The sequence below is a fragment of the Octopus bimaculoides genome, chromosome 2 (genome assembly GCF_046866305.1).
Source record: "Octopus bimaculoides isolate indiv1 chromosome 2, ASM4686630v1, whole genome shotgun sequence".
NCBI lineage: Eukaryota > Metazoa > Mollusca > Cephalopoda > Octopoda > Octopodidae > Octopus > Octopus bimaculoides.
The window spans coordinates 412,906-431,453 of record NC_142929.1 but is presented as its reverse complement, the minus strand read 5'-3'; the positions used below and the strand labels follow the sequence as shown (position 1 = coordinate 431,453).

General features: G+C 42.1%; 1 protein-coding gene across 2 annotated transcripts in view; it reads left to right on the top strand.

The window, feature by feature from the left end:
* LOC106870746 (chitinase-3-like protein 1) overlaps positions 1 to 18,548 on the top strand; it is a 33,687-nt gene that overhangs the window by 13,429 nt on the left and 1,710 nt on the right. For both annotated transcript variants that reach the window (XM_014916936.3, XM_052975213.2), the window contains exons 6-9: positions 5,537 to 5,660; positions 6,804 to 6,989; positions 13,889 to 14,005; positions 17,212 to 17,366. In XM_014916936.3, coding sequence (XP_014772422.1) covers positions 5,537 to 5,660; positions 6,804 to 6,989; positions 13,889 to 14,005; positions 17,212 to 17,366 — 582 coding nt within the window. The remainder of the gene's footprint in view (positions 1 to 5,536; positions 5,661 to 6,803; positions 6,990 to 13,888; positions 14,006 to 17,211; positions 17,367 to 18,548) is intronic.

Here is an 18,548-nt window from a genome sequence, read left to right as displayed (position 1 = left end):
TTTTTGTAGAGGTTGACAGGTAAGATATCACTCTGGGCTCCAGTGTCAATCTTCAGTTTTAAGTCAATGTTTATTCGTTTCTTGTCTGACTTCTTTTGAATTTGTATTGTTGTATATGCCTCATTTTTTTTTTCTGGTTATCTATGAACGTGTAACACACACACACACACACACACACATATAGTTGAAATTTACAGAAAAACAAAAGACAAAGACAGGTGCATGATTTTATGACGTGAAATATGTTAGTTATTCCAGAACTGGATTCACAATATATGTGGGCGTGTGTAGGTGTGGGGGCACAGATGTTTGCATGAATGTTCATATGCGCACACCACGTTTTTGGAGGCAAAAGTAGGGGTTGTAGGGGATGTGTAAGGTTGTGGAGTCGGTCTATGTAGACATTGGTGGTTGGGAACGCTGTCCTTGGCTTTGGAGCAGCTAGAGTTGCGGAGCGGCCAATGTTAAGGTGGTATATCTGGGTTGTCGAAAGCCAGTGGTTTGAAGTTCACCAGGAGGGAGTACCTCTGTTGCCAGCAAAAGGATAGTTCATATTTCTTGTCGATGGATCCTGCAGGTTGATGGACGGTGAACAGTCTTTCACGGCGGTGGAGTTGGCAATCGTGGGCACGCATGCATGCAGGCACCCATCATAGTTTATACACAAATGCAAAAGAGTACATACTGACACCCACATGCAGATAGGCACATACACACATGTACACGCACACACTCACCCATGTACGCTCATCCATGCATGCACGCGCACCTACGTAAAGCCTGCGAAACTAAGTCGCATGAAACCGAATCAAACCGTTTTAAACAATAATGCATGTGACTCCAACTAAATGTGTTGAGTGCCTTTTTCTTTCTTTTTTCCACACACACACACGCACACACACACACACGCACACACACACACACACACGTGCTGTTGGCGATTTCTTTTCCTTCTTTGGACTTTTCCCTTTTTCCTTTCCGACGAAGAGCTATGCTCAAAGTGTGAAAAACTCTCTTTTTGTTGAGCGTCAAACTACTACATTCCTTGTGCACGTTATCTTGCTGTTTCTTATTGTTAATTTTATTGTTCGTTTATTTGAATTGACTATATATATATGTATATATATATATATAATCGCGACTAATTGTGACTACGGGTGCTAAATAGCACCTATATTGCAAGAAATAAGAGTTAAAATCCTTAATGCTGTATGAAACGCACAATATATATATATATATATATATATATATATATATATATATATATATATATATATATATATATATATATATATATATATATATGAATCTGTCAGGCGTGAAGTGGATTCGATCCACTATACCTATATTTTAATAGCTAGGCCTCAGCGGTCTCCACCACTTGACCCTTTTCTGACTTCTTCTAGAATTGAGGTAAACAAGCTAAATCCTTTGCACTCACTGCCCGGCTTCATGACTATAAAAACAGGACACTCCAAGCAAACTTCCTCTTTCTCTCTTTTAATGACCAGTGGTCACTTGACGTCTCATGGAGAATGATGCCTGGCTGATCAGCTACAACTTGGCAGAGGGGGAAATAACTTTACTGTCAGCCACTGTCGCCCACATTATAACCCTACCATCTCTCCCTCTATACAATTACTGCTATAAAAAAGGTACATACAGATACAGGCCAAAATTCTCACCCTTGCATGTTTTATATACTATTACACTGGCCTACCCGTCGTGGTATGGCAACATAGGATGTAACGGCATAAATAAATAATTTCTTATAAAAATGTTGATCATCGTTCAATCTTATAACCGTTACAAGTGGTGACCCCGAACAAGAGAATCGCAGCCTTCACAAAAACATCAACCGTTACACATGGTGATCTCCGAGCGAAAGAATTTCTACCTTCTGCATTTTTCCTGAATTCGAACTAAAGAACTACATTCTTCAGATCTACAGTCGCTAAACCAAGAGAAAATACCAACTCATTTTCATAATATATGCACTTTCCGGAGCAAGACACACCTGCAACCTCTTCGTCTGCAGACATGGCACTGCCTCAGGCCGCAATTTCTGTAAAATTGCCATCCTTCTGGTCTTTTGATCCGGCCCTGTGGTTCGCCCACGGCGAGGCTCAGTTTGCTGCGAATAGGATAACGAGCGACGCAGCGAAACTGATGCATTTAATCGGTGCCCGTTCTCCTGAAATAATGATGGAGGTCAGGGACTTGATTATGGCCCCACCAGGTTCCGTGTCTTACGACACTTTTAAGAACGAACTGATTAAAAGGATCACCGTCTCGGAGCAACGGCGGCTACACCAACTCTTAATTTCCGAAGAGTTGGGAGATAAAACTCCATCTCAACTATTACGACGGATGAAACAACTGCTAGGTGATCAGACCTTGCCAGACGGGATATTTAAACAGATATTCCTGAAACGTCTGCCTGCCAACACACAAGTGATACTGGCATCTACGAAAGAGTCGGCTTCTGTCGATGAACTGGCCGAGATAGCAGATCGAATCGCTGAGACAGCCAACCCCTTCTCGACAATGGCGCCAATATCTTCCACCAATCCTTTTGCTACTTCTTTGGATTCGTCGGAAATGCTGGAAGTACGTGCACTTCTGACTCAACAGGCAGCGCAGATACAGACACTCTCAGCGCAATTGCAAGAGCTGACATGTCGCAGCCGCTCACCGCACAAGAACAACCAACCCCGACGCTTTCATAGAAGACGTTCGGGGAGCCCTAGCGTCAACCGGCGGTTTCCTCGGTTTTGCTATTTCCACAGGAAATACGGCAAAAACGCGCTTTCCTGCAAGCCACCCTGTTCTTTCCACAGTCAGACTCCTGCTGACCCGGGAAACGATCAAGCCAGGTTGTAGGGGCAACGGCGCTCCTGGCGCAGGTAAACAAAGTCGCCTTTTCTTCATTATGGACCATACTACAGGTACCCGTTTTCTCGTGGACACTGGAACTGAAGTTAGCATCATCCCCGTCTCACTAACCTCGGGACATAGGAAACAAACTCCAACCTTTCTTCAGGCTGTGAATCAATCCCCTATTTAGACTTTTGGCGAGCAATCCCTCACACTAAATTTAGGCCTTCGTCGCGCTTTCCAGTGGATTTTCGTTGTGGCAAAATTACCCACTCCTATCATAGGTGCTGATTTTTTACACCATTTCGGCCTCCTGGTCGACGTCAAAAAACGTAGACTCGTTGATACAACGACCGACCTCACTGTACGCGGTATAACCGCACGTATGTCCACAGTAGGTCCAGTCATGTTACGGAAAGAGACCAGCCGATTCGACTGCCTCCAGACCGCCTGCGGGTCGCTAAAGAAGAATTTCAACATATGTTAGATCTGGGGATAATTCGACCATCCAGCAGCAGTTGGTCCAGTCCGCTACATTTGGTGCCTAAGAAAGAGACGATCGGCTGGCGTCCATGCGGAGACTTCAGAGCCCGCAACAAGGCTACAGTAGCCGATGCTTATCCGATTCCGTACTTGCAGGATTTTTCTGCTTCGCTGAACGAAGCACAGATTTTTTCAAAAATCGACCTAGTGAGGGCCTATAATCAGATACCCGTCGAACCCGCCGATGTTCCTAAAACGGCAATTTCCACGCCTTTCGGACTATTCGAGTTTTTGCGGATGCCTTTCGTTCTCCGTAACGCAGCGCAGACATTCCAGCGCTTTATGGATACCGTAACTAGGGACTTACCTTTCGTGTATGCATACATCGACGATATATTGGTAGCTAGTAAATCCAAAGCCGAACATGAAAAACATTTAGAGCAAGTATTCCAGCGGTTAAATGACTACGGCATCGTAATCAACACAAGTAAGTGTATTTTTGGTGTCTCGTCTCTATCTTTCCTCGGCCATATCATTGACAAGGACGGAATCCGGCCCCTGCCCAAAAAGGTGGAGGCGATAGTCGATTTCCCCATTTCTACATCACTTCGAAAACTACGCGAATATTTGGGTCTGATTAACTTCTACCGGCGTTTCCTACCACACTGCGCCGAGGTGGCTCAGCCACTTACCGATGTACTGCGCAACAAAACACAATATAAGACAGGCCGTCATGTAAACAAAATAGTGTATGTGTACAAATATATGTATGTGAATGCAAGAGATACAAAGCATAGAAAGAGTCTGTAACACAGAATAATAAGATACCAGTTCTGTTAAGGTACACAGTAGATTTGTAGGTCTGTATGAATGAGGTTAAGGTGTTGGGGCAGAGCTAAGTCACTTGTCGTGCAGTTGAGGCTTCGATGCCGGGCCGGATTCTTGATACAGATGTTCTTCGCAAGTTGAGTTCTGGCCGTTAATTTCGTGGTGAGGCGATTCACACAAACAGGGTTGAGAAGAGAAGCTGCGGTTGCTGTTTGGTAGCTTGTGTACGTAGAGTCGTGTTGACGCTGGCGACGATGCTGGTAGTACGTAGTTGAACGATGCTGGTGATGTCGTCGCTGGAACTGGCTGGTTGGTTGGTGCTGTGTTACGCGTGTGGTCAACGACCAGATCTGTGAGGATCTGTAGCCGCGACGAATTGGCGGGTATCTAACAGGCTATTTATAGGAAAATAGAGGCTCCAGAAACCATCAGAAAAACACTCTCACGTGACCTTATAAGTGGCTACGGTTGGTCGGTTTGCGTCCTGGCGCGAAACTGACTGGAGACAATTGCCGCTCAAATAATAGTCAGTCAGATGATGACACAGCAGGCGGGAAAGAGTTGTTTCCTGCTACGCTCGCATTTGTAATATATAACCGTGAGAGAGGTGGTTTCACTACATATATATATACATACATATATATATATATATATATATATATATATATATATATATATATATATATATATATATATATATATATATATATATATATATATATATATATATATATATATATATGCAGTGACTACTTCGTCGCTTGGGTGTGTGTGTGTAAATAGTTGCTCTTGTTCCATGGGAGGGTGTGTGCCATTTCCACTACGACGTTTCCCCTTTTAATTTTTTTCATTTTGGGAAGTAATTTTATTTTACTTTATTCACCCCTACCTCCCTTTTTTTTAGCTTTTTCTTTTTTTTTTGTACAACTTAATGTTTTTTTTTTCTTTTTGGCGTCTATTTTTAGGAACTCTATGTTCTTCCTTTTTCTTCCATTTGTACGCGTGAGTTTAACTATCTGTAACGGTGTTGGTACAGTGTATCTCTTCTAATACCGGAATGGTAATACGCCACTTCGTCTATCGTGTTATCGCTGATAGCTCTGCAAGACACTGAATTTGAACCGTCTCACCAATGTACTATGTGTGTAAAAATACGTCGAAACAATTGTAGTGCATTTAAATGAAGAATGTCGTTCATTCCATTTTCTATCAATTATGTATGTGTATGTGTGTGCGTGTGTGTCTGTGTATGCATGTGTGTGTCTGTGTATGCATGTGTGTGTGCGTGTGTGTGTATTCTGTAAGTAAAATTATATATACAGATTTTTAAATTATTTCTTCTTACAAGGACTGTAGATTACATACTACTGATGACATACGATTTCCATGGTTCATGGGAGAAACTGACAGGACACCTTTCCCCATTGTATCCAAAGAAAGGAGAGACCAATGGAAGACAATATCTCAATGTGGTGAGTTATAAGCAGAAAACTTTTCAAGTTCTTGTTCGATTAATGGAAGCAGTTTATTTCGAAAAATGCTTTATTTTAACTTTCTCTAGATTAAGGTAATGCTTTAAACTCGATGTCCACATCTCTTCACCAGTGCGAAACTGTTCTCTGTTTAAAACACTTGTTCCATTGATATATTTGTGTATTTTATATTGCAGTTTGTGAACAGTAATGTAGTTGTTTCGAAACTTCTAATTGACCGATCGCTGGTTCACTTCATTTCTGATCATGAAGTGACAAAGAAACATTTGGAACTTAGAAAAGAATTTCGTTTGAAGAGCAGCGGTTTTCTCGATAAACATTCTTCAGTAATACATGTCGATGAAAGATGCCCACACACATACTTGTGTGTGTGCGCGCGCGTGTGTTCTAATATATATATATATATATATATATATATATATATATATATATATATATATATATATATATCGTTTTGTAAGAAGCATAGATCCGAAAGAGGAAGCATACTCTAAGATGTAAAGCAGTATATATTAAGAATGGGGAAGGGGCTGGTTTATGGGATTACCTTAGGTTTCCCGTTCATAAAGGGTTTACCTTTATGGCATATGGTCAGATCCCAAAAGCCTCTTGGCCCATGACCTCTTTAAAATATCTCTTTTTAGTGGAGTAGCCGAAGTCAAATCGTTCTATATTTATGACAGACCCCTGGTTTCCGTAAATATGTACAAACGTGGCCATATTTTTAAGAGGTCATGAGCCAACAGGTTTTTGGGATCTGACGATACGCCATAAAGCTAAGCCCTTTATGGACGAGAAACCTAAGGTAATTCCATAAACCAGCCTTCCCCAATTTTAAAATATATATATATATATATATATATATATATATATATATATATATATTACTGAGTTAGAAAACAGAGAGATCTAATGGATGTCAGGATGTCGCAGAGAACAGACGTGTGGAAAGGGTCTCCGAGAGAGAATAGTTTTTTTTTAGCCAGAGATTGAGGCACTGTTCACATGTAGGTACGACTAACGAAGCTAGATTTTGTGTTTTGATTTCGTCTCGAGGTAAGAGGGCCCTTATTTTTGCCTTTTCTTCAACAGCTTTTTTTCATATATTCCTCCTTCATTTAGGATTATGCTGTGACTTATTGGAAGTCAAAGGGTGCTCCTGCAAACAAACTTATTATGGGAATACCATTCTACGGACGATCATTTACATTAGTCGATGGCCAGCTTAATGGTATGATGGCACCAGCAACAAGACCAGGAACTCCGGGACCCATAATACATTCATCTGGCGTTATGTCTTATCAGGAAGTATGTTCTGTTTGATTTGTATCAGGCTGAGTAAAAAGTAAGCAACGTTTTGAAACATGAAATTCATTACAATATATTTCAACAATGCAATTCCTCAAAGTAAGTGCCATTACAATCAACACATTTTTGCCAACGAGTTACAAGTTTGTTTATTCCGGTCACATAAAGATCTGGAATTCTGCAGCTGATGAACTCTTTGAATGCACTTTCAGCATCGGTTTGATGTTTGAACTCCTTCTCTCGCAGGAAACTATCAAGGTGCTTGAAAAAGTGGTAGTCGATAGGAGAAAGGTTTGGGATATAAGCAGGATGGAGAACATCGGAGCCAAGTTCCCTCAACTTGTGGAGCGTCATTAGTGGAACGTGTGGTCGAGCATTGTCATAAAGAATGATTGGCCCTCTTCTGTTGACCAGTCTGGGACGGAGGAGTGGCAGTTTTCCCTTCATTTTGGCAATTTCATGACAATATGTTTCTGCAGTAATGGTTTTTCCAAGTTTTAAGAAGTTATAGTGGATGATTCCAGCAGTACACCACCAAAATAGTCACCATAACCTTCTTTTGGAAGAGCTCGGATTTAGGAACGGTTTCCGATGCTTCATTTTAGTCCAACCAATGCGAAGAACGTTTTTTTTTTATGATTGTACAGAATCCACTTTTCATCGCAAGTTAAAATACGATCCAGAAATGGATCGGTCTGGTCATGGAGAAGAAGCAACAAGCAAATTTCATATCTGCGCATTTTCTGATTTTCATTAAAATCGTGTGGTAGCCATTTGTCGAGCTTTTCTGATTTTCAGATCACATTCAAATGGTTGCAGGCAGTTTCTTGGCTAACTTGAAGTTCTTTTGCCAGTTCTCGAGTGGTTTTACACGGATCTTTCTCAATGTTGGTCTTTAATTGACCGCCATCGGTGACAAATGGCCATCAACTATGCTCAAAATCTTCAAAGCTCAAGTCTCCACTCCAAAATCATTTGAACCATTTTCGAGCTGACCATTTCGAGCTGGTCATTTCCTCACCAAACGTTTCCTTGATATTGCGAGCAATTTCAGCTGCTTTACGTCCTTTTTCGAAGTTGAATAGCAAAATTACTCGAATATCGCACTTTGACAGTTTCATTTCAGATGATTGTAACAACAAAAAATATCAATGTTAATTGATGCATTTGGGCAAGACTGTGTCTGTATCATCAGACAATTGCAAAAAAAGTGTTTTAAAAAATTCAAAACTCTGCAAAAATCCGCTACAAATTCTTCATGGTTCAAAACGTTGCTTACTTTTTACTCAACCTCTTATATTTGAGTAAATACAGTTAGTTAAATGACAAATATGTAGGAAACTGACTTCAAGAATTGGTTTTGGTTTCTGGTCAATGCTATTTTAATCAACTTGTGCCACTAATACTTTGTAATGTCAAAATATTCCATCTTCCACTCGAAAGAGAACAATATTTCCAACATGCTGCAATAACAACAAATCCTAACCATTATATATATATATATATATATAGATAGATAGATAGATAGATAGATAGATTGATAGATAGATAGATAGATAAATAGATAGATAGATAGATAGATAGATAGATAGATAGATAGATAGATAGATAGATAGATAGATAGATAGATAGATTGATAGATAGATAGATACATTTCTTTTATTAGCCACACAGGGCTCAACGAAGATGGGACAAATACAATGTAGAGCTTTTCTTTTGGGGAGGGGGAAGGAAGGAAAAAAAAAAAAAAAAAAAAATTGGTGGTGTCGATCAAAAGGGATCGTAGGAAGGGAAAAAGGGGCAGTTCGATCAAAAGGGATCGAAAAAAAAGAAAAGGAAAGGCCGATCAATAGGGATCGTGTATCACACAGTAATGTTCTCGTGTAAAAAGAGGGGAGGACAGTTTAGGTTTAGCCGTGGAAGGAAAAGCCCACGGAAAAGACCACGGTAACCTTGGTCAATATTCTCATTGAAGAAACTATAACAGTAAGTGACTCTCTTTTGCCTTTTTGTTTTATTTTATTTTTTTCTTGTTCATAGGGTTATGCTCAAGATGGCTCCGTCGTTCACACGTGCCATCCTTGCTACATTCACCCATCTTTTTTTGAAGCATTCACTAGACAAGACTTCCCTTTCTACTCTCAACTTCCTCTTCAGGTGATACTTGAAGAAGTTGATGAGAGATTGCCCAGAGAGGAAAGTCTTTGTCTCTAGACCTTTCAGACGCGTCCACCATACACATTCTTTCGCCATAGCCACAAGTACGATGAAAATAGCTCTTCCTTCCCGTTTAAAGGAAGGAGGCGCGACAATATTCACGATAGACTCGGCTGATAGACCGACTCGTCCCACACGCGATAGCAGTTGTTCGACGTAAGCCCACAGCTCGGAAATGGTGGGACACTGTACGAGTGCGTGCAGAACAGTTTCGTCGCTCTGCCGGCATCTCGGACAGGTCGGCCCCGTGTTTCTCGAGCCATGCCTGTAGAGCTTATCCCGAACGGGTAGTGCTTCTCGATAGCACTGCCAGGCCAGGGATCTCTGGAAGTTGTCCATAGGTCCCGGCCCGAAGGTCGTCTTAAACAGGCGGGTCAGGTATTCCTCGTCGACGCCCAGGTTCGCCCCGAGATCGTCGTCGTACCTTCCCTCCACTAATCCACTATAGAATGCGTTAGTTGTGATGCAGTCGCTCAAGGTTGACCCGGGTTGTTGGAGTTGCCGAAGAGCAGCGCGACACTCGCGGTGCCATTCGCTCTTCCTCGGCCTCTTCTTGATCCATGACTGCAGTTCGGTCATGGAGACGAGCTGCGGGAAAGCGCGCCGCACAAACGGTGACCACACCTGTTCACCGCTGTCTACGTAGAGCCGGAGATGTCGCAGTCTCAGCGCGTGTCTGCGCATCATCAACCACGGCATGCCCAGTCCTCCTTTTAACGGGTGTTGGCAGCAAACGGATCGCCTAACCATCGGAACGCTTCCTTTCCACAAGAAGCGGAAGAGGATGCGCTCCAGTTTGGTGATGGTAGGGTCGGGACAAGGAACGACGGTCAGGCGGTAGTAGATGACGGACGCGATGTACGTGTTCGCCACCTCCGCCCGACCTTTCAGGGAAAGCTTCCTCTCGGCCCATTGCCGGGCTAGAGTGGCCACCCTTCTCGTTATCTCGTCCCAGTTCTTCTCCGTTTGGAGGTCTGGACCAAACCAGACCCCGAGCATCTCAACCGGACCGTCAGTCCAACGTCCCACGACGGAGGCGCTACTTGACGGCATGGGGTTGCTTCTCCAGGTGCCGAGCCGCAAGCCCACTGACTTATCCCGGTTGATTTTCGCTCCCGTTACCGCTTCGTAGTCTCTCAGTGTCTCGCCGACAAGCTCGATGTGCTTTTGGCTAGACACTATGACGGTGACGTCGTCCGCGTATGCCGACACGCTCGTCCCGCATCCCAACTCTCGCGGGATGCCCCTCAGCGTCGCCAGCTTCCGCAGTAGTGGCTCGAGAGTCAACACGTACAGAAGCGACGAGAGGGGGCATCCCTGACGGACCGAACGTGCAATGTCGAAGGGTCTTGATAGATGCCCATTGACGCGAACTACCGAACGGATGCCTCTGTACAAGGCAGCCATCCAGCCGCGGAAAATGGGACCGAAGCCGGCTGCTATGAGGACAGCCTCCAAGTATTGATGGTCTACCCTATCGAAAGCTTTCGATTGATCTAAATTGATCAGGGCCCCACCCATGCCAGGTTCCTTAACTACCCTCTCTATGATGTAGCGCATCAGATGGAGGTTGTCATGGATGCTCCTGCCCGGCACCGCGCACGTTTGCGCCTTGCCGATCAGTTTCTCGATGACAAGCGCCAACCGCTTGGCTAACACCTTGGCCAAAATTTTCAAGTCTGCATTGAGCAGAGTGATGGGCCTAAAGTTATCTATGACGTCCCCCTTGTTTGGATCTTTCTTCAGCAGCGTTACGGCTCCTCGACTCACAAAACCGGGAATGCTCCCGTTTTGCTGCCAGTTGCAGTACACCGCCACCAAGACGTCTCCAAACAAGTCTGGCTTACAGTTGTAAAGCTCGTAGGGCAGACCATCCAAACCCGGAGATTTGTCCCTCGAGCATCCCGCCATCGCGTCCCTCACTTCCGCCGCCGTGATGGCACCTTCGCAGCACTCCGCCTCTCTTGCCGAGAGTCGTGGCAGGCTGTGCAGGTAGGCACTGAAGTCCACCCTGCGTTCTCGCTCGCCATTCGTCCCAAACAGTCGAGCAAAGTGCCGCTGAAAGGCCTCACACATTTTGCTTGGCTCGAGCAGTTCGCGCCCCTGTTCGTCCACCAGAGACCGAATGGTGGCTTTGTTGCCCTGTTGCGCCTCCGCCACCCGGGCCTCTCGTGCGGCTCCAACACCTTCGTTTCTTAGAGCACGCATCCTAGCCCTGACAACGCACCCTTCGTGTTTGGCGTTGAAGTGTTGGTCAAGGGCCAACCTCGCCGCCAAAACGTCGGATGCGATGCCACTTCTAATTGCCTCTTCTAGCTTCTTAACTAGTTCACCCTCTACTCTGTTTCTGTCTATCTATCTATCTATCTATCTATAGATAGATAGATAGATAGATAGATAGATAGATAGATAGATAGATAGATAGATAGATAGCTACAGGCATGGGTGTGTGGTAAGAAGCTTGCTTTCCAACAACATGGTTCCAGGTTCAGTTCCATTGCTTAGCTTAGTGTCTTCTACTATAGCTTTGGGCTGACCAAAGTCTTGTGAGTGGATTTGGTAGACAGAAACTGAAAGAATCCCGTCGTGTATATATATATATATATATATATATATATATATATATACATACAAGGTGTCCACAAGGTCTGGGTACATGGAGTAAATAAAATCATAACATAAACAATTAAACATAAGAAATAATAATTTCTTAAAGTATGTGTTAATCCCCATGTACCCAGACTTTGTGGACATCCTGTATAATATATATATGTTGTGCATTGGTGTTTGTCCCCCCATCATCGCTTGAAAACCAATGTTGGTGTGTTTACATCACTGTAACCTAGCGGTTTGCCAAAGGAGACCAATACAATAAGCTCTAGGCTTACAAAGAATAAGATCTGGAGTTGATCTGTTCAACTAAAGGCCGTGCTCCAGCATGGCCGCAGTCAAATGACTGAAACAAATAAAAGAATAAATGAGTACACGCACACACGCACGCAAACGTATGCATGGATACACACACACACACAATACACACACACACACAATACATATATGTATCCAAAATAAACAAATATTCGAAAATATTTATATAGATATTAATTTATTATTATCATTGATAAAATGAATAATAATAACAATAATATAGGTGGCCAACAAACAACAGCCGATAAATGGCAAATCCATATATATATATATATATATATATATATAAAGTGTAGTATATTGCCACTTACGTGTGGCTGACCCCTAGGGGTGGATGTTACTGTTGCTTTTAGCCCCAGGAGGACATCTCCTCCAGCTGGCTTATCGACACACGACTGTGTCCTGTTTGCCAAGGGAGTTATCCCTCTCACCACAGCCAGCAGCACGAACGTATCCGGATTTCAGGGTTATTTCCCTTCGTCGGCGTTCGACAGCTGATGACCTTGGTGAGAGAGAAAAACCTGGCAAATCTTATATCTTCTTTTCCAGTGGCATTCTTCACTGATATTGAAAAGGTGAAAACAAGCAATGTTAATTCTCTAAATGAAGTATTAACAGTAACTGCACGATAAAGTGTAGTATATTGCCACTTACGTGTGGCTGACCCCTAGGGGTGGATGTTACTGTTGCTTTTAGCCCCAGGAGGACATCTCCTCCAGCTGGCTTATCGACACACGACTGTGTCCTGTTTGCCAAGGGAGTTATCCCTCTCACCACAGCCAGCAGCACGAACGTATCCGGATTTCAGGGTTATTTCCCTTCGTCGGCGTTCGACAGCTGATGACCTTGGTGAGAGAGAAAAACCTGGCAAATCTTATATCTTCTTTTCCAGTGGCATTCTTCACTGATATTGAAAAGGTGAAAACAAGCAATGTTAATTCTCTAAATGAAGTATTAACAGTAACTGCACGATAAAGTGTAGTATATTGCCACTTACGTGTGGCTGACCCCTAGGGGTGGATGTTACTGTTGCTTTTAGCCCCAGGAGGACATCTCCTCTAGCTGGCTTATCGACACACGACTGTGTCCTGTTTGCCAAGGGAGTTATCCCTCTCACCACAGCCAGCAGCACGAACGTATCCGGATTTCAGGGTTATTTCCCTTCGTCGGCGTACACTTTATCGTGCAGTTACTGTTAATACTTCATTTAGAGAATTAACATTGCTATATATATATATATATATATATATATATATATATATATATATATATATATATATATAGTCTTGTAAAAAGAGATTACGCAGTTAATTCCCTCAGGTAAAACATCAATCTGCTGTAACCCAATAAAACTGAATCATTGACCAAAAACGATGTTAGACATTTCCTAAAACAACGAAATTGGCGAATCTGTGCCGAAACGGAATTTGTTAATTGCGGCATTTGATTTCGTCTTTCTGCCTTTAGATTTCTAAACTTTGTGAGCTGGATTTTATTGCAGTAGAATAAATTCATTCGATGCAATAATTCGAAAATGGTATCTGCTGACTAGAAAGAGACATTTCAATTTGGAACAGAAATGATGGAAATAATTGTTGATTTGAAGCATTTATCTCTGAGTGGATTTTCTCCATCTCTCATTTAGATTCATTTTGATTTTTGTCAGTTCTATTAGTTTTTGTCTCTCCTATAAACATAAATTTCTCAGTGTCAAAGCTACATGTGTAAATTTCTCTTTTATTTCGATGTTGTAGATATGCCTAGTAGAAAAATCATGGTCGAGACATTGGGATAACGATCATCAAGTTCCTTATCTTGTCCGAGGAAATCAATGGGTTGGATATGAAAACAAAGAGAGTGTGCGATTGAAAGTAAGTATTGGGAAGCATTCTCCAACTATTTATTCAGGAACTGGGTTGCAATTCGCTCGGGATTCAGGTTAAAGATTTAACCATCCATACCGTGTCAGTAATGTTGTTCCATATTCAAAGCCAAGAAATTAAACAGTTTCTGATCTTTATTTAAAGCTGAACGCATAATTAAATTGTATTCGTTCTAAAGTCTCCTAAGTCAACACAACCACCAGAAGTGAAATTTGTCTTCTACACTTTTAATGGTATCACATTGCAAAAAACGACAACGAAAGTTTAGACAATTAAAGTAACAAAACACCATAGATAGGCGTAGGAGTGGCTGTGTGGTAAGAAGCTTGCTTCCTAACCACATGGTTCCCGGTTCAGTCCCACTGCGTGGCACCTTGGGCAAGTGTCTTCTACTATAGCCTCAGGTTGGCCAAAACCTTGTGAGTGGATTTGGTAGATGGAAACTGAAAGAAGCCTGTCATATATGTGTGTGTGTGTGTGTGTGCGCGCGTGTATTTGTGTGTGTCTGTTTGTCCCCCCACCACCACCACCACCATCACTTGACAACCAATGTTGGTGTGTTTACATCCCCATAACTTAGCAGTTTGGCAAAAGAGAACGATAGACTAAGAACTAGGCTTACAAAGAATAAGTCCTGGGGTTGATTTGCTTGACTAAATGTGCTGCTCCAGCAAGGCCACAGTCAAATGACTGAAACAAGTACAAGTAATATGTTAATATAATACTAGAGTTGAGCTGAAGACAAACCAAACTTCTGTAAAAATCAATATTACAGTTATTTTGTCACATTTCACCTTTGGAAATAATGTTCACATCTTCCTAAACATAATGGAATTGAATCATGCAAAAGTCACAAAGTCGCAAAGTAAATATTAACGTTCTTTAAAATGACTTTGTTTTTTTACTGTAAAAAATCGATTTATGTACTTTTCAAGTTTTACTTAAAATCCGACATTGCCCTCTTCAGTTAATGAATACAGCACAGGAACCTCTGTGTAATAATCAAATAACCTACTAAAAATAACAATCAAATCTCCTTCAAATCACAAGTTTAGGGATAAATTGGATAATGTTGTTCTGAAAATCATTTAAAAGGCGGAATGGTCATGGTTGACATCATCATTTAACGTCCACTTTCCATGCTGGCATGGGTTGGACTGTTTGACTGAGGACTGGCGAGCCAGAAGGCTGCACCAGGCTCCAATCTGATCTGGCAGAGTTTCTACAGCTGGATGCCCTTCCTACCGCCAACCACTCAGAGAGTGTAGTGGGTGCTTTTACGTGCCACCAGCACAGGAGCCAGTCCAGCGGCACTGGCAACAACCTCGCTCAAATGTTGTTTTTCACATGCCACTGGCACAAGTGCCAGTAAGGTGACGCTGGTAACGTTCACGCTCAAATGGTGCTTTTTATGTGCCACCGATACAGGAGCCAGTCAACAGCCCTGGCAACGATCATGCTCAGATGGTGCTCTTAGCGCTCCACAAGCAGAGATGCCAGTCGTTTGGTGCTGTCATCCAATTTGATTTCAAATTCACTTGCCTCAACAGGTCTTCACAAGCAGAGTTTAGTGTCCAAAGAAGGAAAGTTACGCATAAGTAGGCTGGTTACACCCCTGGTAAAGGCCACGGGTTATGGTCTCACTTGTCTTGCCGGGTCTTCTCACGCACAACATATTTCCAAAGGTCTCGGTCACAAGTCATTGCCTCGGTGAGGCCTAATGTTCGAAGGTCGTGCTCCACCACCTCATCCCAGGTCTTCCTGGGTCTATCTCTTCCACAGGTACTCTCAACCACATGGCTGTGGCATTTTTTTACACAGCTATCCTCGTCCATTCTCGCCAAATGACCATACAATCGTCTCTCTTGCACACCACAACTGATGCTTCTTAGGTCCAACTTTTCTCTCAAGGTACTTACACTCTGTCAAGTATGCACACTGACATTACTCATCCATCGGAGCATACTGGATTCGTTTCTTGCAAGCTTACACATGTCCTCAGCAGCCACAGCCCATGTTTCACTGCCATGTAGCAAGGCTGTTTGCACACATGCGACATACAGTCTACCTTTTACTCTGAGCGAGAGGCCTTTTGTCACCAGCAGAGGTAAGAGCTCCCTGAACTTTGCCCAGGCTATTCTTATTCTAGCAGCTACACTTTCAGCGCAGCCTCTCCCACTACTGACTTGGTCACCTAGGTAACGGAAGCTATCAACTACTTCTAGTTTTTCTCCCTGGAATGTAGCAGAAGTTGTTCTCTGCACATTTTCAGAGTTTATTGCTCCTGAGCATCTGCCACATAAAAACTATCTTGCTAGTTAGCCTTCCTTTGATATTGCTGCACCTCTTATGTGCCCATAGCTTACACTGGGTACGTCTTGTAGAGTTTCTACCTATGCCTTTTCTACAGATCGAGCAGGGCCATCTACCTGAAGGGATTTGTGGTTTGGCTGCCTTCCTACTTATTAGTACTTTGGTTTTAGCTAGGTTGACTCAAAGGCCCTTCTATCTTAATCATTTGCTTCCACACCTGAAATATTTCTGATTATCGGTCTGCTTAATCAAGGTTTCCCAGCAACTAATGTTAAAACTGTGCTGCACTTGTGCTAAAGTGGTAACATGTGTGTTAAATCATTTAATGGTGGTGCCAGTTGATCTTCCTATTGAACGAAGGAAACTATTTTCCCTTTGTTTTTCCCCATTAGTGGTACTATCTTTTGGTTACCATCCACTAATTCCGATAACAGAAATCAAGATTTGAACTCAGAATGCATAGGTCCAGAGCAAATAACACAAGACATTCTGTCTGACACTCAAAATGTTTCTATCAGAACACCGCTTTGGACTGATACTTTATTTATCGATCTGAAAGGACAAATGGCAAAGTTGAACTCTGAGCAGGCTTTCTGATACCCTTACAACTCTTCCAATTCTCTACCTATTCACCAATTTGCCATCTTGTTAGATTTAAAGTCTCATAGGACAGTAATTCAGGTCTCATCATTTCATTCTCAATTCCTCTAGAAATTTGTAACTACATGTCGTAAAAATAATTATCCTTTTCCATCGTCTACAGAAAAATGTCTTGTTGAAAGTTGCATTTTTATGTGAATTTCAACAATTCTCAGAATTGTTTTATTATCTTCAATGTACCAAATGTTTATCAAAACTTAAATTTCTTGTTATTATTCCAGGGCAATTACCTTGTGAGCAGGAATTTAGCTGGTGCCATGATTTGGTCACTAGATTTTGACGACTTCGACAATGCATGTCGGCAAGGCCGCTTTCCATTGTTAAATACGCTAGTATCTTCTTTGGCACTCCATAATCGTAGACCAACTACCTTTCGGTTCGTTTTTATCACTTATTCATTTAAAACTTATTCTTATGTGATTTTAAACTGTCGAAGAATCTACTTAGATTCTATTCCCAATCCATTCTATCTTAATCATTTGCTTTCTTTCTTATGCCATAACACTTTGGAAAAACATAACACGATGACACCCAATAATAATAATAATAATAATAAATTCCCTGATGTAGTACCAGGCACTGGCTCTCATGGCCTCTCATCTTAACTGATTGGAAGTGTTATCATGTGCATTGTTTTGTCTTCGTACAAAAGGTGGGCTACGACAAATATTCTGCTCGATACCACAGTTTTGCTTGTCAGCTGCTTGACCAGTTGAGCATGTCCTTTAATGGTTGACGATATCTGCATCTCTGATCATGAGCAGAAGTAGTGGGGGAGCATCATAGCTATGTGTTGTTGAGAGGAATTCTTTGAGGCTTGGATAATTCATCTGTGGGAACATGGGTGTTTCATTCAACATCCTTAAACAACCCTTATTCAGGGACCTTTTGAGTGAGATGAGCTACTTGACCTGAAGAAAATTCTAACTGGGCCCCACCTCCAAAGTCATACGCTGTTTATCTTGATACGAGATCACCATGTCACTCACATATGGTTATGATGCATGTGCCTGGTGTAACCTGATCAGACAAGTAGTCATGATGGGTAAACTAGGTTTCATATATTTTAGCCCAGTGTCACTTTGATGGCATGCTCTGCTCTCTCACTCAATAATAATAATAATAATAATAATAATAATAATAATAATAATAATAATAATAATAATAATAATAATAATAATAATAATAATAATAATAATAATAATAAACGCCCTGATGCAGTACCAGGCAGTGGCTTTCATGACATTTTTTGTCTCGGTATAAAAGATGGGCTACAGCAAATATTCTGCTCAATACCACAGATTATTTTCTTGTCAGTTGTTTGACCTTAACCAGTTGAGCATGTTCCTTAGTGGCTGACGATATGTGCATCTCTGATCACGAGTGAGTTTATGCATAATACCCAGGTTGAACAGCATGAGGGAAGTGCAGCAAATGTAGTTGCAAAAAAGGTGAAATCAATAGCAAAGCAAAATTCACTTGAACAATTGGCTGTAGTCGTTCAACTTGACATTGAGGATTCACTCAGAGGCTGTGGTGTAACTGGATTTGTGCCATC